At 44.8% G+C, this 23,946-nt stretch overlaps 1 protein-coding gene across 1 annotated transcript in view; it reads left to right on the forward strand.

Moving 5' to 3' along the window:
• The window catches only part of LOC128647245 (mesoderm induction early response protein 3), a 268,112-nt gene that overhangs the window by 35,424 nt on the left and 208,742 nt on the right, over positions 1 to 23,946 (forward strand). The window contains exons 2-6 of the mRNA XM_053700036.1: positions 663 to 746; positions 842 to 974; positions 7,229 to 7,314; positions 7,456 to 7,466; positions 7,568 to 7,609. Of these exons, the coding sequence (XP_053556011.1) occupies positions 663 to 746; positions 842 to 974; positions 7,229 to 7,314; positions 7,456 to 7,466; positions 7,568 to 7,609 (356 nt within the window). The remainder of the gene's footprint in view (positions 1 to 662; positions 747 to 841; positions 975 to 7,228; positions 7,315 to 7,455; positions 7,467 to 7,567; positions 7,610 to 23,946) is intronic.

Here is a 23,946-nt window from a genome sequence, read left to right on the forward strand (position 1 = left end):
TTATCAGTGTTTCACTCAGAGCAACCAATATTGCGACCATTTAAGGTGTTGCCCAGAGACATGCCCCCATACTTGGAAGTTTTTATTATCACATCAACTGTTTTTTTTAATTAGGTCATCAACTGTTTCTTTATGTTTTATTTTTTTAGCCCATTTACCATGTTAGTAGCCCTCCTTGAACATATTGCAATTTATTTATATCCTTCTAAATATATTGTACACAATAATCAACATGATCTGTAAAGTTGCATAACAACCTTACTATTTCTTCTACAAATGCATCTACCTATAAACATTTTACTGGCCTTATTTGCTATAATACTATATTGTTTCTTATTATAACAGTCAGAACATTACATTGAGTCTGTAATTAAACCTTGGATATTTCTTTCCTTAATACATAATTTTGTACTTTGTAATGCTGATCTTTAGATCCCAGTAATTGTATCCACTCCCTTGGAACATCACAACTCTTACAAAATTTTTGTATCATGTGCAGACATAAAATAAAAATGTTAAACAAAACAGGCCCCAGAACTAAACCCAGAGAAACACCGCTAGTAATTATCTTTATAATGTGCTGCTGCTATGTGACCTGTATTGTAGTATTGTTGCTTTTATTGGTTCTTTTTCTAACAATGCTATGAAATCGTCTAAAACAGAGGCCTCGGCCACCAAGCAGTTAAGCCTGGCTGGGATCTGGAGCAGCAGGAGGAACAGGCAGTGTCCTGGGATAATGGGGACAATCAGGGTAGGGTAAAGATATCTTTAGACAGTTATTGGTGCTTGACAGGATATTTAGTGTTCTATCGCTGATATCTTTCCTTGCTTTCTTTAATTTTCAGGTTCAAGGAGAGGAGTTGGCATTCCAGGAACTGTTGTCATTTTATGGATATGAAGCATCAGATCCCCTGTCAGACCCAGAAGATCAGTGCAGAGAATTTAATCCGTTGCAGCCCAACAGCCAAGATCAGGTAAGAATTATTAGAAATGGCAAGTGCAGCTCTTAAAGAGGAATTAACTTGCTTTATCTATTTATCTTTCAAAGCTGTCTTTAACCCCCTTCGCGCGGCTTAGGACGTTCCATGCTGTCCTAACAGGCTAGGCTTTAATGGGACATGAAACCCAAATTTTTCTTTCAGAATTCAGACAGATCATACAATTTTAAACAACATTTAAATTTACTTCTATTATGAAAATTTGCTTTGTTTTCTTGGTATCCTTTGTTTAAGAAGCAGCTAATGCACTACTGAAAGCTAGCTGAACACATCTGGGAGGGCAGTCACAAGAGGCATATATGTGTAGCCACCAATCAGCATATAGCTCCCAGTAAAGCATTGCTGCTCCTAAGCCTACCTAGGTATTCTTTCAGCAAAAGATACCAAGAGAATGATGCAAAATTTGATCATAGAAGTAAATTGGAAAACTGTTTAAAAGGGTGTCTCTATCTCAATCATGAAAGAAAATGTTTGGTTTTCATGTCCTTTTAACACCGCTAGGAAGGCACGTAACATCCTACTTTTTATGGTGTCCCTGCACGCCTCCCCCCCTTGATGCAAGCAAGAATCAGACTGGGGGGCACGCCTAGCAGCATAGGCAATCCCCTATGATCCTTTCCCCGGCCTTGAAAACAAGTGATCGAATCGATGATCGCTTGATTTAATTTTTGCAGCAAGTGTTTACACCTGAACTATGTTCTGATCTAAGCACTTGCACTTTGGCATGAAGGGGTTAAAGACTCCAGCTATTATTTTCCCCACTTCAAAGTGGATCATGCTGAAATGAAGATGGTAGGAAGGGCTACCCGACTGGGTAGCTCGTCAAGAGGGTCCTTCCTGTCCCTCGGAACTTGTGGCTATAGCGCAGAGGGAAAGTGATTATCGCCGCAACCCAACCCCAAATAACACAAACAGAACCAATATTCAGGTGGAACAGGAACATACCTTTATTGTGAAAACACACACTCTCTTATATACACCCAGCTAATTTTGTTAATAGTCTTATCCAGACCCCTAGATCTCCCCCATTCCTGCCCCTCCAGACAGGCATGCGCCCCCCATAATGTCCATAGTCTCATAGAGTCCCAGTGATATAAAGGTGGTGATCCTGGGGGGAGCGGCGGCACTTCCAGGTGTTGTTGGCAAGCCCTCAGCCCACAGATGCCACAGTCCAAAAAGCATGATCCGTTGCTAGGGGCCAGAGCGGCAGCTGATCAAACGTTACACCGGGTAAGCCAGGGGGAGTAGGGTTGTAAAGGGGGGTCCGAAACCCCAGTTCCCAAGGGAGCTCCCTTCCGGGAATCACCCCGATCTTTTGCCCTCCTTAGGGGGTACCAATCCCCAAAAGAGCGGAGCCCTCTGAGGCAAAGGGCCACTGGAGCCACCTGGGGTAAAGGTGAGCGAGTATCCCGGTGGTGCGGAGGCCGGTAGGTTCCAGGAGCCCGGCCAGCCGGAAAGGGGTTAGGCGGTCAGCAATCGGCTCTTCCGTGAGGAGGTACAAATAGTAAAACAGGACCTGTTGGGGCAACTGGTTTGCGGGTCAGGTCAGTCAGGGGTTTTTGCCAAGGCTCTGTAGTTGGGGACAAACTTGTGGTAGTACCCTGCGGTACTAGGAAAGATAAGACCTAAGTCTGGTTTTGGTTGTTGGCCAGTTTGTGACTGCCTCAATTTTGTCCGGCTCCGGCCGCTGATTCCTCTGCAGCCTACTCTACTGCCCAAGGTACTGTGCCTCCGAGCACCGATACCATACATTTGTCTGGCTTAAGCGTCAGACCTGCAGCCTGATGCGGTCCAGAACGATGCCTAGATGAACCAAAGAACTTCCCAGGAATAGCTGTAGACCGTGAATGTCGTCCAGGTATGCACAGGCATAATCCTGGAGGCCATCAAGGAGGCAATCAACCATCCTCTGGAAGGTCGCCGGAGCATTCTTATCCCAAATGGCATTGACTTAAACTGGTATAGGCCAGAATGGGATGATGAATGCCAACTTCAGAATGGATTTGCCCAGTACCCCTTGCAGAGGTCTAGGGTGGTCAGGAAGTTGCTGCGGGCGATATGGTCTAGGAGGTCATCTATCCAGGGCATCGGTTGTGGTTCTGTCATTAAGCCTACGGTAATCTATGCAGAACCGGGTGGTCCCGTCTCGTTTGGGTACTAGTACCACCAGGGATGCCCAGACGACTGTTGGACTGCTCAATAACGCCTGTGTCCCGCATCTCCCTGACGTTGTTGCGCAATATTGTCTCTAACTGAATCAGGGACCCGGTATGCTGGCTGCCACAGGGGATCCTGTCCTGGAGGTCTCCACTCGTGGACTGCTACTGTGGTATACCCAGGGTCAGTAGAGAACATGTCTCGCCGGCTCTCTAGCACCTATCTGACTTGCTCCCTCTGCTAGTCCTAGCCCTCTCGTCTAGCTTTATGTCACCTATGCCTGTGGCCGCCGTATTCCGCCATGTAGCTCATATGCACATATGGCGGCTACTTCCTCTGGCCTCTCCTGGTATGCCTTCAGCATGTTCACATGAAAGGTCCGGCCTGGTCATCTGAGCGTTTGGCTACCAGATAGGTTGTGTCACACAGCTGCTCTACTACTCAATAGGGTCCTTGCCAGGAAGCCTCTAGCTTGTCCGTCTTGACAGGCTTCAGGGCCAGGACCTTCTGCCCTACATCTAGGGTCCAGTTACCAACATACCTGTCGTACCACTGCTTCTGCCTACCTTGGACGACCTGAAGGTTCTTTTGCACCCTCTCAGCGAGGTCCGTTAGTTGGTCCCTGAACTCCAGGACGTACTCAACAATGGAGCGCCCTTACTCCCCAAATGATCATTGCCAGTGGGCTATAAGTAGGTTTTGGGGCCCCCTCACCCTCTGGCCATACACTAATTTAAAGGGGGAGAACCCAGTAGATTCCTGGGGCACCTCTCAGTATGCGAACAGGAGGTGCAGCAGATATTTTGCCCAGTCTTTGTGAGAGGCAGAGAATGTCCTAAGCAGCTGCTTCAGGGTCCCCGTTGAACCTCTCGCACAGCCCATTATTTTGGGGGTTGGTATGGATAGCTCGGCAGGGGTCTTATCCTGCAAAGCCTCTATAACTGCAGGTGAGTTCTACAGTGAACTGGGGAAACCCACCCTGGCAAATATCCGGAGCAGCGCATTGGCCACTATCTCGGCCTGGATATTGGACAGGGGGAATTGGCCCTCCGGGTTATCGGGTGGCATAGTCTACTACTGTTAGTATATACTTTTTCCCGGAGGGGCTGGGACAGGGCAAGGGAACCAACAATGTCTACAGGCTACTCTGTTGAAGGGTTCGTCAATGATGGGGGGGGGTGCAGCGATGCTATTGAGGGGTCCCGTCTTGCCTACTCTTGGCAAACGTCACAGGTCCTGACAGTACTGCCTAACAATCCCCAGTAACCCCCGGCCAAAGAAGGTCTGAGTCAGTCCGGTGGTAGATCCTAGTGATTCCTAGATGTCTTGCCAGGGAATGTCATGCCCTATATGCAGCAGGTTGTACCGATACTTTTGTGATACCACCCAACTGGTGGCTTTGGGCATTTGCCTGCCTCCCGCTCTCTCGGTAACCCTGTATAGGAGCCCTCCCATTTAAAAACGGTCTCCTCCTAGGCCCCCCTGGGTCAGTCCCCTGCCTGGGCACGGAAGGGAGCTAAGGTCGGGTCTCTCAATGTCTCCTGGGCGAAGTCGGTGGGGGACGCCCAGGAGAGCTGATCCAGTGGTCGGGTAGGAGTCAGGGCATAGTGGTTTACCTGGGTCCCCAGATCGTGTGAGGTGGTCTGCCACCTGGCCTGCTGGCGGGTGGTAACTGGGCAAGCCATCCGGGGAGGAAGCGAGGTGCCCCAGGTCATTTCCCAGCAAGACCTCAGTGGGTAAATGGCTCATGATCCCTACTTCTAACAGCACGGCTAACAGTTGCCCCGCTGTCTCGTAGTCCCTGGGCCTGCCGGCTGTTTGATCCAGATGACCAGGTGGTGTGGTGCAGGTGGTTGTCGCCTGCTGCTTCTACGGGGTCCATCTCATGCAGGACCCAACCCTCTTCTTCTGCCCATTCAGCATAGTCAGCTGGGTCCTCCGATTCTAAACAGTAGGCGACGGCCTGCAGTCCCAAGCAGGGCTCTGGTCCATTGAGCAGCGGGGGATTCCTTGCTCTTTCCCCTGTCGAACAGTGGGCTCTGAGATGACCAGTCTGATTACACCCGTAGCACCTCCGGGGTGAACTGGGCCCGGAGGGGTGGAGGGGTGTGTCTGCCTGGATCAGGGTGTACAGGAAAGCATCCGGTGGCGAGCGGAGGCTGGAGTGGAGCGACTCACTGGGCGAGGCTCAGGTCGTACCATGACGCCGAGCATCCAGGGACTTATCGGCCAGGACGGCAGCTTGGTCGGCTGTCTCGGGCTTCCGATCCCTGACCCACTCTCGTACCTCCGGCGGGAAGTGCTCATAGAAGTGCTTGAGAAGAATGAGCTGGGTGGCTTACCTTGGCAGCCTGTGACCCAGTAGTCCAAGGAGCAGGTGAACCAGTGCGTCCACTCCGTGAAAGGCTGTCTCCTTAGTCCTCAACTTCAGCCAGTGAGCCTCCACCGTGATAGCATACCGGGCTAGGATGCACTCCCTTTACCCCGGTTATTGTTCTTTTTGTCCTCGAGGGGAACAGTGTAGAAGTTTTCCGATCAGGAGGATGACTCTGTCTCTAAAGGCAATGCCCTGCAGTTCACACAACGGTCACTTGGAGGTATCTGTCTATCTCTTCGTCTTCCATCTTTAAAGGCACGGAAAAGCTCTGTGTGGTAGTTTCTTTGGCGGGGGAGGAGACTCTAGGGTGACCAACCTGGCTCCCCCTATGGACTTCTGGACCTCCAACATGGGGGGTGGCATCAGAGATTATCTGAGTGATAACTTTTTCTGGTGGGGGTGATCCCATAGAGGTCCAGTCGCTACCTGGATCTCCCTCTGGATTTCGGACATGGCTGTCCCCCAGGTTGATGTCTCGCTTGGCCGGTCACTGCTCCGACTCATGCCGGGCTCACTAGCCGACTCGATCGCCTTCCATCAGCTTGGTGATGATCGCTGGCCTTTTGACTTGTTGCCGACAACTCGCCCACAAGCTTCCATAGGTCTATGAGCATACTCTTTCCTGAGCTCAGCGTACTGCTGCTCCATCCGAAGAGAGCTTCAGTTGGTGGTTTGGATGTTCAAGTAGACGGAAGCAACCACCGCTGCCACCAGTTGTGATGGACACCGTCTACCCCGACTAGGTAGCTTCGCCAAGAGGATCCTTCCTGTCCCTGGAACTTGTAGCTATAGAGCGGAGGAAAGTGGTTATAGCTGGAACCCACCCAAATAACCAGACAGAACCCGGTATTCAGGTGGAACAGAAACATACTTTATTGTGAAAACACACACACTTGTATACACCAGCTTATCTTGATAAGGGTCTTATCAGACCCCCAGATTTACCCGCCCTTCCAGACAGGCTGGCGCCCCCCATAGTGTCCATAGTCTCATAGAGTCCCAGTGATATAGAGGTGGTGGTGTAGTTGGAAAGCCCTCGGCCCCCAGATGCCACAGTCCAAAAAGCGAAATGCTTCGTTGCTGGGGGCCGGAGCGGCAGCTCATCAAACGTACATCGGGTAAGCCAGGGGGATTAGGGTTGTAGAGGGGGGTCCAAAACCCGATTTCCAGAGGGAGCTCTCTTCCGGCAATCACACCCATCTCTTGCCCTCCCTAGGGGGTGCCAATCCCCAAAAGAGCGGAGCTCTGGGGCAAAGGGCTACTGGAGTGAAGGTGAGCCGGTATTCGAGGTTGTGCGGCTGGTAGTTCCAGGACCCCCGGCCAGCCGGAAAGAGGTTAGGCGGTCAGCAATCGGCTCTTCTGTGAGGAGGTAGAAATAGTAAAACAAGAGTCAGGGAGAGTTTGGGAGATCCAGTAGACCCTGAAAAGGCCCAAAAACTGGTGTAAAAAGGAGTGAGCCAGGTAGTAGGGGGGGGTGGGGGGGTAGCCTTGGCAGCCTGGTATCCGTGACACACTTGGTTACAATTTGTCAAAGCTAAAGTTTGCAAAGAGGAGGAAATGTATGCTCAACTGACAAGGTCAGTTTCAGGATACAGCCACATAGTTTTGATTTGTTAGTCTACTTTTAGCATCTTGTAATAGGAATAGAGGTCTGCTGTTGGGAAGGCATCTAAGTATATATTTCTCTTTCATTCAGGAACTACCAGCAGTACAATAGGTTCCCTGACTCCGATCAGATGTCTCCTCTTTGGCCAGCCGAGCTTTCACCCTTCCCTGCTGACTGTAAGTATAACATTACCTGCTTGATCTGTTTTGCCAATAAACTGTTAAGAAAGCAGACTGAAACCAGATGTAGTAAGTGGTGAAGCTAAAGAAGGAGTAATTACATGTTGGCAGAGTATTGTCAATATTTGTCCTGTGAAGGGTTTACTTTAGTTAGCGGTTATCCTGCACAGCTGTATCAGAAGGGTTGAAGGCAGATTCTGTTAATTTATTCTATTGCTTATGCATCTTATATATGCTCTGCTTTTTTCAGCCCCTGAGGGATCAGATGCTGGAGTCTGCAGCGGAGGACGAGGTGAGGATAGTAGCATGCCACAGATTTTATAGTATAAGTCAGTACAGGGAGAGCATCTCCAGTCTTCATACTCTAACAAGCCAGGATGGCTTATAACAGAGGCTTCAAAACCAGTTTGCTACTGCAAATTTGTAGTCAGGGGTATACCTTTATGCAGGCACTACATATAGTGCATCAGTGTGTTTTAGGTAACGTATATAAAGATGGGGGGGGGGGAGACGAACTGTAGTGATATAAATGGTCACTCTTGGACCACTGATAATAAAAATTAACTAGCACTATTAAGTATAATGATATATAAAGTAGAGTAAAAGATCCAAGTAAAATAAAGAAAGCAAGATCAAAGCTTGACAATAGTACTTTTTCCCATAGTAGATAGTTTTGCCCTGTGTTATACTAGGATATGTTTTGGTAAGATAACATTTTTTGTAGATGGGTAACAAAAGACTATACATTGTAGATACTATTATATCTGTTAGAATATCACTATAAATATTATCTCAGCAGTGTACTCCCATGTGTTAGATATACGCTAGGTTACAATATTCATTTAATTATACCTCAGTAGTAACCTCCAAACGTAGTATATATATATATATATATATATATATTTACGTAACTATATTTTTATTAAAAATTAATAATTATTCCTTAATTCTGATCAGTTATCTTTATAGGACACATTGAATTATATTTATGTAAAACTAGATTATGAATAAATTATACACGCTTATTCTGTACTATTTTCTATTCAAAACAGACCATAAAATATATCTCTAAAAATTAACCTTACTCACAATGAATCGCTTATTAAAATCACATCTGAATTCACCAGATCTATAATTAGGCAGCAATTCTAATCTTATGCCAAAAATATGGAATACGAATTTGACAATGCTTAGTTAAACAATATAATCCAATATACTTCACTTAAACCCAGATTTGTTACACAATACTACCAATTCAACATATACCTCTTAATATAGCATTACATAGTTCCAACTTAGCCACAATAAAACAAATTCTAAAATATATCACAATAACTGCAATTGACTTATGACATAAAAATATATAAAATTTTCTTAATAATAATATTTAACATCAGTACCATGAATTTTGCTTAAATTATCATGCCTTTTGGTATAAAACAGCACTCATAACCTTATATCTGTGTAACCTGTCTCTAAGTAGAAAGGTTTACCCCCTTCAGGGTACGCTAAGCAAGGTGCTTGAGTGAGTTTTCTCTTCAGCTCTCTTATGACTGTCTCTTGAGCTTCACTCCAGTGCCATTTCACATCCTTCTTTAGAAGAAGTAGCAGTGGTTTAGCTAATTCTGCATAATTATCAATTAAATTTGCGAGAATAATTTGTCATACCCAGGAATGATCTCAATTCCTTTGTAAGTTGGGTTCTTAGAATTTTTTTATAGCTTCCACCTTTGTCTTCTGAGGATTTAACAGTTCAGAAGTAACTTCATGTCCTAAGAAGTTTACACGAGAGTGGCACCATTGAGCTTTTTGTAGGGATAATTTGACACCTTCCCTTTTAAGTTGGCTGAGGACATGTTTAAGTTCAGTGATGTGTTTCTCAAAGTCTGTGCTTTTGATTAAAACATCATCAACATAAGATATGGTCCCCCTTTCCAGTGCATCAGGCATAGCCTTATGCATGAATACAGCAAATTCATGTCATGAATTTATGTATCAAACGGGAGCCTTTGGAATGCATACATAACTTTTGGAACAAGAATGCAAGATTATACTGGTCCTCCTCATGTACCTTTATGGTCCAATATCCCTGTGCACAATCAATGCAGTGAATATTCTAGATCCCTGCATCTGTGCTAGGCACTGGTCAATGTATGGCACAGGTCAGCCAGACATGTACACTCATTTGTTTAGTTGTCTTAAGTCAGCACACAATTGCCATTGTCCATTGGGCTTAAGAATACCGAGAATAGGATTATTATAAGAGCTATGCACCTGTCTGATGATGCCCAATTCTCCAACATAGGTGTGTCCGGTCCACGGCGTCATCCTTACTTGTGGGATATTCTCTTCCCCCAACAGGAAATGGCAAAGAGCCCAGCAAAGCTGGTCACATGATCCCTCCTAGGGCTCCGCCTACCCCAGTCATTCTCTTTGCCGTTGTACAGGCAACATCTCCACGGAGATGGCTTAGAGTTTTTTAGTGTTTAACTGTAGTTTTTATTATTCAATCAAGAGTTTGTTATTTTGAAATAGTGCTGGTATGTACTATTTACTCAGAAACAGAAAAGAGATGAAGATTTCTGTTTGTATGAGGAAAATGATTTTAGCAACCGTCACTAAAATCCATGGCTGTTCCACACAGGACTGTTTGAGAGCAATTAACTTCAGTTGGGGGAACAGTGAGCAGTCTCTTGCTGCTTGAGGTATGACACATTCTAACAAGACGATGTAATGCTGGAAGCTGTCATTTTCCCTCTGGGATCCGGTAAGCCATGTTTATTACGATTGTAAATAAGGGCTTCAAAAAGGGCTTATTAAGACTGTAGACTTTTTTTGGGCTAACTCGATTGATTATTAACACATATTTAGCCTTGAGGAATCATTTTATCTGGGTATTTTGATATAATAATATCGGCAGGCACTGTTTTAGACACCTTATTCTTTAGGGGCTTTCCCAAAGCATAGGCAGAGCCTCCATTTTCGCGCCGGTTGTTGCGCACTTGTTTTTGAGAGGCATGGCATGCAGTCGCATGTGAGAGGAGCTCTGATACTTAGAAAAGACTTTCTGAAGGCGTCATTTGGTATCGTATTCCCCTTGGGGCTTGGTTGGGTCTCAGCAAATCAGATACCAGGGGACTGTAAAGGGGTTTAAAGTTCAAAACGGCTCCGGTTCCGTTATTTTAAGGGTTAAAGCTTCCAAATTTGGTGTGCAATACTTTTAAGGCTTTAAGACACTGTGGTGAAAAATTTGGTAAATTTTGAACAATTCTTTCATGTTTTTTCACATTTGCAGTAATAAAGTGTGTTCAGTTTAAAATTTAAAGTGACAGTAACGGTTTTATTTTAAAACGTTTTTTGTACTCTGTTATCAAGTTTATGCTGTTTAACATGTCTGAACATACCAGATAAGGACTGTGTTCTGAATGTGGGGAAGCCAGAATTCCTATTCATTTAAATAAATGTGATTTATGTGACAATGACAATGATGCCCAAGATGATTCCTCAAGTGAGGGGAGTAAGCATGGTACTGCATCATTCCCTCCTTCGTCTACACGAGTCTTGCCCACTCAGGAGGCCCCTAGTACATCTAGCGCGCCAATACTCCTTACTATGCAACAATTAACGGCTGTAATGGATAATTCTGTCAAAAACATTTTAGCCAAAATGACACTTATCAGCGTAAGCGCGACTGCTCTGTTTTAGATACTGAAGAGCATGACGACGCTGATATTTAATATTTCTGAAGGGCCCCTAACTCAGTCTGATGGGGCCAGGGAGTTTTGTCTGAGGGAGAAATTACTGATTCAGGGAACATTTCTCAACAAGCTGAACCTGATGTGATTGCATTTAAATTTAAGTTGGAACATCTCCGCATTCTGCTTAAGGAGGTATTATCCACTCTGGATGATTGTGACAAGTTGGTCATCCCAGAGAAACTATGTAAATGGACAAGTTCCTTAGAGGTGCCGGGGCTCCCAGAAGCTTTTTCCTATACCCAGCGGGTGGCGGGACATTGTTAATAAAGAATGGAAAGGCCGGTATTCCCTTTCGTCCCTCCCCCCCATATTTTAAAAAATTATTTCCTATGGTCGACCCCAGAAAGGACTTATGGCAGACAGTCCCCAAGGTCGAGGGAAGCGGTTTCCACTTTAAACAAACGCACCACTATACCATAGAGGATAGTTGTGCTTTCAAAGATCCTATGGATAAAAAATTAGAAGGTTTGCTTAAAAAGATGTTTGTTCAGCAGGGTTACCTTCTACAAACAATTTCATGCATTGTCCCTGTCGCTACAGCCGCATGTTTCTGGTTCGATGAGCTGATAAAGGCGGTCGACAGTGATTCTCCTCCTTCTGAGGAGATTATGGACAGAATCAATGCTCTCAAATTGGCTAATTCTTTCACCCTAGACGCCACTTTGCAATTGGCTAGGTTAGAGGCTAAGAATTCTGGGTTTGCTATTGTGGCGCGCAGAGCGCTTTGGTTGAAATCTTGGTCGGCTGATGCGTCTTCCAAGAACAAGCTACTTAACATTCCTTTCAAGGGGAAAACGCTGTTTGGCCCTGACTTGAAAGAGATTATCTCGGATATCACTGGGGGTAAGGGCCACGCCCTTCCTCAGGATCGGCCTTTCAAGGCAAAAAATAACCTAATTTTCGTCCCTTTCGTAGAAACGGACCAGCCCAAAGTGCTACGTCCTCTAAGCAAGAGGGTAATACTTCTCAAGCCAAGCCAGCTTGGAGACCAATGCAAGGCTGGAACAAGGGAAAGCAGGCCAAGAACCTGCCACTGCTACCAAGACAGCATGAAATGTTGGCCCCCGATCCGGGACCGGATCTGGTGGGGGGCAGACTCTCTCTCTTCGCTCAGGCTTGGGCAAGAGATGTTCTGGATCCTTGGGCGCTAGAAATAGTCTCCCAAGGTTATCTTCTGGAATTCAAGGGACTTCCCCCAAGGGGGAGGTTCCACAGGTCTCAGTTGTCTTCAGACCACATAAAAAGACAGGCATTCTTACATTGTGATAGAAGACATGTTAGAAATGGGAGTGATTCATCCCGTTCCATTAAGAGAACAAGGGATGGGGTTCTACTCCAATCTGTTCATAGTTCCCAAAAAAGAGGGAACGTTTCAGACCAATCTTAGATCTCAAGATCTTAAACAAGTTTCTCAAGGTTCCATCGTTCAAGATGGAAACCATTCGAACTATTCTTCCTTCCATCCAGGAAGGTCAATTCATGACCACGGTGGATTTAAAGGATGCGTATCTACATATTCCTATCCACAAGGAACATCATCGGTTCCTGAGGTTCGCATTCCTGGACAAACATTACCAGTTCGTGGCGCTTTCCTTTCGGATTAGCCACTGCTCCAAGGATTTTCACAAAAGGTACTAGGGTCCCTTCTAGCTGTGCTAAGACCAAGGGGCATTGCTGTAGTACCTTACTTGGACGACATTCTGATTCAAGCGTCGTCCCTTCCTCAAGCAAAGGCTCACACGGACATTGTCCTGGCCTTTCTCAGATCTCACGGATGGAAAGTGAACGTGGAAAAGAGTTCTCTATCTCCGTCAACAAGGGTTCCCTTCTTGGGAACAATAATAGACTCCTTAGAAATGAGGATTTTTCTGACAGAGGCCAGAAAAACAAAACTTCTAGACTCTTGTCGGATACTCCATTCCGTTCCTCTTCCTTCCATAGCTCAGTGCATGGAAGTGATCGGGTTGATGGTAGCGGCAATGGACATAGTTCCTTTTGCACGCATTCATCTAAGACCATTACAACTGTGCATGCTCAGTCAGTGGAATGGGGACTATACAGACTTGTCTCCGAAGATACAAGTAAATCAGAGGACCAGAGACTCACTCCGTTGGTGGCTGTCCCTGGACAACCTGTCACGAGGGATGACATTCCGCAGACCAGAGTGGGTCATTGTCACGACCGACGCCAGTCTGATGGGCTGGGGCGCGGTCTGGGGATCCCTGAAAGCTCAGGGTCTTTGGTCTCGGGAAGAATCTCTTCTACCGATAAATATTCTGGAACTGAGAGCGATATTCAATGCTCTCAAGGCTTGGCCTCAGCTAGCGAGGGCCAAGTTCATACGGTTTCAATCAGACAAACATGACAACTGTTGCGTACATCAACCATCAGGGGGGAACAAGGAGTTCCCTGGCGATGGAAGAAGTGACCAAAATCATTCTATGGGCGGAGTCTCACTCCTGCCACCTGTCTGCTATCCACATCCCAGGAGTGGAAAATTGGAAGCGGATTTTCTGAGTCGTCAGACATTGCATCCGGGGGAGTGGGAACTCCATCCGGAAATCTTTGCCCAAGTCACTCAGCTGTGGGGCATTCCAGACATGGATCTGATGGCCTCTCGTCAGAACTTCAAAGTTCCTTGCTACGGGTCCAGATCCAGGGATCCCAAGGCGGCTCTAGTGGATGCACTAGTAGCACCTTGGACCTTCAAACTAGCTTATGTGTTCCCGCCGTTTCCTCTCATCCCAGGCTGGTAGCCAGGATCAATCAGGATGAGGGGTCGTCGGTGATCTTGATAGCTCCTGCGTGGCCACGCAGGACTTGGTACGCAGATCTGGTGAATATGTCATCGGCTCTTCCTTGGAAGCTACCTTTGAGACGAGACCTTCTTGTTCAGGGTCCGTTCGAACATCCGAATCTGGTTTCACTCCAGCTGACTGCTTGGAGATTGAACGCTTGATCTTATCGAAGCGAGGATTCTCAGATTCTGTTATCGATACTCTTGTTCAGGCCAGAAAGCCTGTAACTAGAAAGATTTACCACAAAATTTGGAAAAAATATATCTGTTGGTGTGAATCTAAAGGATTCCCTTGGGACAAGGTTAAGATTCCTAGGATTCTATCCTTCCTTCAAGAAGGATTGGAAAAAGGATTATCTGCAAGTTCCCTGAAGGGACAGATTTCTGCCTTGTCTGTGTTACTTCACAAAAAGCTGGCCGCTGTGCCAGATGTTCAAGCCTTTGTTCGGCTCTGGTTAGAATTAAGCCTGTTTACAACCTTTGACTCCTCCTTGGAGTCTCAATTTAGTTCTTTCAGTTCTTCAGGGGGTTCCGTTTGAACCCTTGCATTCCGTTGATATTAAGTTATTATCTTGGAAAGTTTTGTTTTTAGTTGCAATTTCTTCTGCTAGAAGAGTTTCAGAATTATCTGCTCTGCAGTGTTCTCCTCCTTATCTGGTGTTCCATGCAGATAAGGTGGTTTTACGTACTAAACCTGGTTTTCTTCCAAAAGTTGTTTCTAACAAAAACATTAACCAGGAGATTATCGTACCTTCTCTGTGTCCGAAACCAGTTTCAAAGAAGGAACGTTTGTTGCACAATTTGGATGTTGTTCGCGCTCTAAAATTCTATTTAGATGCTACAAAGGATTTTAGACAAACATCTTCCTTGTTTGTTGTTTATTCTGGTAAAAGGAGAGGTCAAAAAGCAACTTCTACCTCTCTCTCTTTTTGGATTAAAAGCATCATCAGATTGTCCTTACGAGACTGCCGGACGGCAGCCCTCCCGAAAGAATCACAGCTCATTCCACTAGGGCTGTGGCTTCCACATGGGCCCTTCAAGAACGAGGCTTCTGTTGATCAGATATGTAGGGCAGCGACTTGGTCTTCACTGCACACTTTTACCAAATTTTACAAGTTTGATACTTTTGCTTCTTCTGAGGCTATTTTTGGGAGAAAGGTTTTGCAAGCCGTGGTGCCTTCCATTTAGGTGACCTGATTTGCTCCCTCCCTTCATCCGTGTCCTAAAGCTTTGGTATTGGTTCCCACAAGTAAGGATGACGCCGTGGACCGGACACACCTATGTTGGAGAAAACAGAATTTATGTTTACCTGATAAATACTTTCTCCAACGGTGTGTCCGGTCCACGGCCCGCCCGGGTTTTTTTAATCAGGTCTGATAATTTATTTTCTTTAACTACAGTCACCACGGTACCATATGGTTTCTCCTATGCAATATTCCTCCTTAACGTCGGTCGAATGACTGGGGTAGGCGGAGCCTAGGAGGGATCATGTGACCAGCTTTGCTGGGCTCTTTGCCAATTTCCTGTTGGGGAAGAGAATATCCCACAAGTAAGGATGACGCCGTGGGACCGGACACACCGTTGGAGAAAGTAATTTATCAGGTAAACATAAATTCTGTTTTCTTCCAAGTTCTTTATGATTTCTGCAAGAGAATTATATGAGGCTAAAGGGAGTCTGTATTTTTTTAACAAATACAGCTGGTGCATTGGGATCTGTTTGGATTCTAGCAATGTGCAGGTCTGTAGTCCCACAGTCATAAGAATCCCTAGCAAAAATCCTTGTACTCCATCAGGAGTTCTCGTAGCTGTTTGCATTCATCATCACTGGAACAGCCAATAACTAAGGAGATTTGCTCTTCGACTATTTGCTGAAATCCTGGGAAGATTTCAGGCTGTCCTATCTCATAGGCTTCTTTCAGCCTAGAGGTGAGGTCCCCTTGATTATAATTTACATTACCCCCAGGATTCTGGGTATTGGGGTATTCTTGCTCTATGATCGGCTGATAAAATACCAGGGAGGCTTCTTCAATTTTACAGATACCTTCCTCTGAGCTGAAAAGGTAGAAAGACTGAATTGTGAATAATCCTTCTGGCATGGATGCAAAGTATTGTTCTATTAAATTGTTCTTCAGTTAAGTACCTTTCAGGTATTAGCCCCAATTACATTATTCTGGAATCCAAAAGTGTAAATAACTGGATTTCAGAGCATATCTACTGTAGTCCCTTGGATACGGTGATATCCTGTGGGGTCATGTTATACACGATAACATGTATTGGAATGGTTCCAATATTTACCATAGGAGTATGGGTCTTGTTATACCCATATTTTGCATTCTCTGGGAGTTGCAAATTAGTGCTTCAGAAGTTTTTAACTTCTGACACCCCTTTTTACCTCTAAGGGTAAGAGAAATTTATCAGCCCCAGTAGGGATTACAATATCACTAGACACCTGCATATTCACAGCATATGGCATTTGCTGGTTTGATTTCAGGGCTGCATTTTCATCCTGACATATTTCAGGGTCCCCCCTTTAACCCGCTCCAGATGCAAAGGTTAAAGGGACAGTAAAGTAAAAAAAAAATCTTTCATGATTTAAATAGGGCATGTGATTTTAAACAACTTTCCAATTTACTTTTTATTACCAATTTTGCTTTGTTCTCTTGGTATTCTTAGTTACAAACTAAATCTAGGAGGTTCTGTGTGCTAATTTCTTAGACCTTGAAGACTGCCTCTAATCTGAAAGCATTTTTTTACCACTAGAGGGAGTTAGTTCATGTGTTTCATATAGATAACATTGAGCTCAGGCACGTGAAGCTCCTAGGAGTCAGCACTGATTGGCTAAAAATGCAAGTCTGTCAAAAGAATGAAATAAGGGGGCAGTTTGCAGAGGCATAGATACAAGGTAGTCCACAGAGGTAATATAACTGTGTTGGTTATGCAAAATTGGGGAATGGGTAATAAAGGGATTATCTACCTTTTTAAACAACAAACATTCTGGTGTTTACTGTCCCTTTAATCAAATCTATTTGTATGGCATATCTATGTAAGAGATCATTGCCAATGTATATTTGATTACGGGGATTATTTAAAACTATAAACAGGTGTTTTGCTGATTTATTACCTACGGAGATAGATAAATAAACATTTAGCTTGTGATGTTATAGCTTTCATATTTGTCATCCAGGTCATGGACCCAGTGATCTTGGGGGAGAAAAGATATTTAATCACCTTAGGTTCAGCTATTTGTGCCAAATAAGTCATCGCTCATATAGCTAGCTTCCTGTTTTAAGTTCAATTTAGCATACTTGGTTTTTCCAAGGGTCATGCACTTGCATAGGGATAAATAAATCATCCTTAATTCTCTCAAATTTCTGCAAGGCATTGAGAGTGATTTCTCCCTTTAGGGAATTTAGGATTCCCCTTGTAGAGAGATATGGTTATACATTGCCGTCTAGGAAAATATTAGCTATCTTTCCAGGCGAAATTTTAATGTTATTACTATCGAGCCACTTAGGGGAGTCTGATTATCTGTTAGTAGGATAGTTATTTCAGGTACAGAGTTATTCCTGAATAAATCTCAAGGCATCTGGCTTCTCTTCCACCACGTGACAGTTATGGCTGGTGTGAGGTATGTTGGAGCCGCCTCATAATTAATAGGTCTATTGACCTTGTGACCAAATTACATTATTTTATGCAATCAATTATGGTTTATTGCTTAAGTAGATCAATACCCAATGATTAAACGATCAGTTGGCAGATCCACTATAATGACAGGGTGTCTTATTACCCTGTTCCCAAGCTTAGCTTTAACCATGCCGTACCCCAGACTTTGAGAGAGTCACCCCCAAAACCTTTTTAGTGAACCATCAAATTCCCTTAGTTTAGGTTTGTGGGGCGTTAGCTCATTTATCTGTGTGAGTACCTATGAGATAAAAAACTTGCCTGAGATCCAGTATCAATTAATCCCATGACAGGTTTAGTGACCGAATCCTGAAGCTCAGCTAATACATAATATATCCTGCAGTGTCTACCATTTCACACATAAAATTTACATGTTTACACATTTGTGGGCTTCGCCACGTTTTACCTGTATCAACCACTGTACCTGATGCAGAGGAATTTTCACTCTTTATCAGTCACTGCCTCTATAATAGGGTATGACAAGGGTTCCTGGGGTACTGCATCTGTGGATATGGTATGGGGGGCAACTGCAAAAGAGAGATTCATCTAGAGTTTCCAGGCTGAGGACACCTGTCATCACAGTTAGGCATTCCATTTCTGGGCTTGTAGGGAGAGAACATGATTAGTACCATTATTGACATTTATTATTTCATTTGGTATTTCTCTCCCCTCTCTCTTAGGTAATACCTGAGTATTTATGACTGTGCCTGTGGCCCACTGTTGACCACTGACTGTACCCCCTAAAAAAAGATATTAGGGTGTTGAGACCGTCAAAGCTTGAGTCATATTAGTGAATAGTTTAATAATTGATTTAACTGCGTACTGAGCTTGACCCATTTGATTGTACAAGCTATTTTTACCCATGGACCGATTTTTTGATATCCCAGGGTATTGATTCCTGGATCCTTGGGTCCTCAGAATCATAGCTATTGTTTCTATTTTGACGTGGTTGCCCTTGGGGTTCAACTTGTCCAGCGTTAATATCCTGGGGAGCGTTATTTACTTGAGGTGTCTGGTTACCCTGATAGTATTTTTGCCACTTTTGGTATTTATTCCACGGGGATAACCGATTACCTTGTGGGTATTCATCGCTTTGGGGATACCTATTTATCTGGGTATGCCCCCCCATCTTGAGTATATTCCCCTCTGCACCTCTCCGCCCTTGGTGGGGGAGGGGCAGACTCAAACTTTGTTGGGAAGGCCTGTTTTCTCTGGCCACTTCCGCATAAGTTTTCTTTTTGGTCTCTAAATTGAGGGGGCTAGGTGACACCCTAGTTTCTGCCACAATTTAGGGTTGGGCCTTTTTTCTCTTTTACCCCCCCTGTTCACTGGACTGCTGAATAGAGTATAACTTTGTTCTCTCTATGATCAGCCAATCCAATGAGCAGTTATCATCAAATTCTCTAGCCAGATTTATTTTGATGTGTGAGGGCAAGGCTTCAAAAATAGATTAACAAATTTTGAGCTCTCAAATTTGGGTTCATTTTCTGCCATACTGTACGTACATTTTAGTGCAGAAAGGAATTCTATTGGGCTTTAATTGGTGCCACATTTTAAACCGTATACAGCCGCCTTAGCCGCGGTGGTTGTGCGATACTGCCCGAACTCCTTTTTGCACTGTTGTTTTCTCCAACATAGGTGTGTCCGGTCCACGGCGTCATCCTTACTTGTGGATATTCTCCTCCCCAACAGGAAATGGCAAAGAGCCCAGCAAAGCTGGTCACATGATCCCTCCTAGGCTCCGCCTTCCCAGTCATTCTCTTTGCCGTTGTACAGGCAACATCTCCACGGAGATGGCTAGAGTTTTTTAGTGTTTAACTGTAGTTTTTATTATTCAATCAAGAGTTTGTTATTTTAAAATAGTGCTGGTATGTACTATTTACTCTGAAACAGAAAAGAGATGAAGATTTCTGTTTGTAAGAGGAAAATGATTTTAGCAACCGTTACTAAAATCGATGGCTGTTTCCCCCATAGGACTGTTGAGAGGAATTAACTTCAGTTGGGGGAACAGTGAGCAGACTTTTGCTGCCTTGAGGTATGACACATTCTAACAAGACGATGTAATGCTGGAAGCTGTCATTTTCCCTATGGGATCCGGTAAGCCATTTTTATTACAGACAGAAAAAAAGGGCTTCAACAAGGGCTTTTAAGACTGTAGACATTTTCTGGGCTAAATCGATTTATATATAAACATATTTTATACTCCATAGCCTTGAGGGAATTATTTTAATCTTGGGAATTTTGTAAAATAACCGGCAGGCACTGTATTGGACACCTTATTCTCTAGGGGCTTTCCCTAGTCATAGGCAGAGTCTCATTTTCGCGCCTGTATTGCGCACTTGTTTTTGAGAAGCATGACATGCAGATGCATGTGTGAGGAGCTCTGATACATAGAAAAGGACTTTCTGAAGGCGTCATTTGGTATCGTATTTCCCCTTTGGGCTTGGTTGGGTCTCAGCAAAGCAGATACCAGGGACTGTAAAGGGGTTTAAATATAAAAACGGCTCCGGTTCCGTTATTTTAAGGGTTAAAGCTTCCAAATTTGGTGTGCAATACTTTTAAGGCTTTAAGACACTGTGGTGAAATTTTGGTGAATTTTGAACAATTCCTTCATACTTTTTCGCAATTGCAGTAATAAAGTGTGTTCAGTTTAAAATTTAAAGTGACAGTAACGGTTTTTATTTTAAAACGTTTTTTGTACTTTGTTATTAAGTTTATGCCTGTTTAACATGTCTGAACTACCAGATAGACTGTGTTCTGAATGTGGGGAAGCCAAGGTTCCTTCTCATTTAAATAGATGTGATTTATGTGACACAAAATTTAGAGAAAATGATGCCCAAGATGATTCCTCAAGTGAGGGGAGTAAGCATGGTACTGCATCATCCCCTCCTTCGTCTACACCAGTCTTGCCCACACAGGAGGCCCCTAGTACATTCTAGCGCGCCAATACTCCCTTACTATGCAACAATTAACGGCTGTAATGGATAATTCTATCAAAAACATTTTAGCCAAAATGCCCACTTATCAGCGAAAGCGCGACTGCTCTGTTTTAGAAAATACTGAAGAGCATGAGGACGCTGATGATATTGGTTCTGAAGGGCCCCTACACCAGTCTGAGGGGGTCAGGGAGGTTTTGTCTGAGGGAGAAATTTCAGATTCAGGAAAATTTCTCAACCAAGCTGAACCTGATGTGATTACATTTAAATTTAAGTTGGAAACATCTCCGCGCTCTGCTTAAGGAGGTGTTATCCACTCTGGATGATTGTGAGAATTTGGTCATTCCAGAGAAACTATGTAAAATGGACAAGTTCCTAGAGGTCCCGGGGCCCCCCCGAAGCTTTTCCTATACCCAAGCGGGTGGCGGACATTGTAAATAAAGAATGGGAAAGGCCCGGTATACCTTTCGTTCCCTCCCCCCATATTTAAAAAATTGTTTCCTATGGTCGACCCCAGAAAGGACTATGGCAGACAGTCCCCAAGGTCGAGGGGGCGGTTTCTACTCTAAACAAACGCACCACTAATACCATAGAAGATAGTTGTGCTTTCAAAGATCCTATGGATAAAAAATTAGAAGGTTTGCTTAAAAAGATGTTTGTTCAGCAAGGTTACCTTCTACAACCAATTTCATGCATTGTCCCTGTCACTACAGCCGCGTGTTTCTGGTTCGATGAGCTAGAAAAGGCGATCAATAATAATTCTTCTTCTTATGAGGAGATTATGGACAGAATTCGTGCTCTGAAATTGGCTAATTCTTTCACCCTAGACGCCACTTTGCAATTGGCTAGGTTAGCGGCGAAAAATTCTGGGTTTGCTATTGTGGCGCGCAGAGCGCTTTGGTTAAAATCTTGGTCAGCGGATGCGTCTTCCAAGAACAAATTGCTTAACATTCCTTTCAAGGGGGAAAACGCTGTTTGGCCCTGACTTGAAAGAGATTATCTCTGATATCACTGGGGGCAAGGGCCACGCCCTTCCTCAGGATAGGTCTTTCAAGGCCAAAAATAAACCTAATTTTCGTCCCTTTCGCAGAAACGGGACCAGCCCCAAGTGCTACGTCCTCTAAGCAGGAGGGTAATACTTCTCAAGCCAAACCAGCCTGGAGACCAATGCAAGGCTGGAACAAAGGAAAGCAGGCCAAGAAACCTGCCACTGCTACCAAGACAGCATGAGATGTTGGCCCCCGATCCGGGACCGGATCTGGTGGGGGGCAGACTCTCTCTCTTCGCTCAGGCTTGGCAAGAGATGTTCTGGATCCTTGGGCGCTAGAAATAGTCTCCCCAAGGTTATCTTCTGGAATTCAAGGGGCTTCCCCAAGGGGGAGGTTCCACAAGGTCTCAATTGTCTTCAGACCACATAAAAAAACAGGCATTCTTGCATTGTGTAGAAGACCTGTTAAAAATGGGAGTGATTCATCCTGTTCCATTAGGAGAACAAGGGATGGGGTTTCTACTCCAATCTGTTCGTAGTTCCCAAAAAAGAGGGAACGTTCAGACCAATCTTAGATCTCAAGATCCTAAACAAGTTTCTCAAGGTTCCATCGTTCAAAATGGAAACCATTCGAACAATTCTTCCTTCCATCCAGGAAGGTCAATTCATGACCACGGTGGATTTAAAGGATGCGTATCTACATATTCCTATCCACAAGGAACATCATTGGTTCCTAAGGTTCGCTTTCCCTGGACAAGCATTACCAGTTTGTGGCACTTCCGTTCGGATTAGCCACTGCTCCAAGGATTTTCACAAAGGTACTAGGGTCCCTTCTAGCGGTGCTAAGACCAAGGGGCATTGCAGTAGTACCTTACTTGGACGACATTCTGATTCAAGCGTCGTCCCTTCCCTCAAGCAAAGGCTCACACGGACATTGTCCTGGCCTTTCTCAGATCTCACGGATGGAAAGTGAACGTAGAAAAGAGTTCTCTATCTCCGTCAACAAGGGTTCCCTTCTTGGGAACAATAATAGACTCCTTAGAAATGAGGATTTTTCTGACAGAGGCCAGAAAACAAAACTTCTGAACTCTTGTCAAATACTTCATTCTGTTCCTCTTCCTTCCATAGCGCAGTGCATGGAAGTAATAGGTTTGATGGTAGCGGCAATGGACATAGTTCCTTTTGCGCGCATTCATCTAAGACCATTACAACTGTGCATGCTCAGTCAGTGGAATGGGGACTATACAGGACTTGTCTCCGACGATACAAGTAAATCAGAGGACCAGAGATTCACTCCGTTGGTGGCTGTCCCTGGACAACCTGTCACAGGGGATGAGCTTCCGCAGACCAGAGTGGGTCATTGTCACGACCGACGCCAGTCTGGTGGGCTGGGGCGCGGTCTGGGGACCCCTGAAAGCTCAGGGTCTTTGGTCTCGGGAAGAATCTCTTCTACCGATAAATATTCTGGAACTGAGAGCGATATTCAATGCTCTCAAGGCTTGGCCTCAGCTAGCAAAGGCCAAGTTCATACGGTTTCAATCAGACAACATGACAACTGTTGCGTACATCAACCATCAGGGGGGAACAAGGAGTTCCCTGGCGATGGAAGAAGTGACCAAAATCATTCAATGGGCGGAGACTCACTCCTGCCACTTGTCTGCAATCCACATCCCAGGAGTGGAAAATTGGGAAGCGGATTTTCTGAGTCGTCAGACATTTCATCCGGGGGAGTGGGAAACTCCATCCGGAAAATCTTTGCCCAAATTACTCAACTGTGGGGCATTCCAGACATGGATCTGATGGCCTCTCATCAGAACTTCAAGGTTCCTTGCTACGGGTCCAGATCCAGGGATCCCAAGGCGACTCTAGTAGATGCACTAGTAGCACCTTGGACCTTCAAACTAGCTTATGTATTCCCGCCGTTTCCTCTCATCCCCAGGCTGGTAGCCAGGATTCAATCAGGAGAGGGCATCGGTGATCTTGATAGCTCCTGCGTGGCCACGCAGGACTTGGTATGCAGACCTGGTGAATATGTCATCGGCTCCACCATGGAAGCTACCTTTGAGACGAGACCTTCTTGTTCAAGGTCCGTTCGAACATCCGAATCTGGTCTCACTCCAACTGACTGCTTGGAGATTGAACGCTTGATCTTATCAAAGCGAGGATTCTCAGATTCTGTCATTGATACTCTTGTTCAGGCCAGAAAGCCTGTAACTAGAAAAATTTACCACAAAATATGGAGGAAATATATCTGTTGGTGTGAATCTAAAGGATTCCCTTGGGACAAGGTAAAAATTCCTAAGATTCTATCCTTTCTTCAAGAAGGTTTGGAGAAAGGATTATCTGCAAGTTCCTTGAAGGGACAGATTTCTGCCTTGTCTGTGTTACTTCACAAAAAGCTGGCAGCTGTGCCAGATGTTCAAGCCTTTGTTCAGGCTCTGGTTAGAATCAAGCCCTGTTTACAAACCT

This window comes from Bombina bombina, chromosome 2 (assembly GCF_027579735.1).
Source record: "Bombina bombina isolate aBomBom1 chromosome 2, aBomBom1.pri, whole genome shotgun sequence".
Lineage (NCBI taxonomy): Eukaryota > Metazoa > Chordata > Amphibia > Anura > Bombinatoridae > Bombina > Bombina bombina.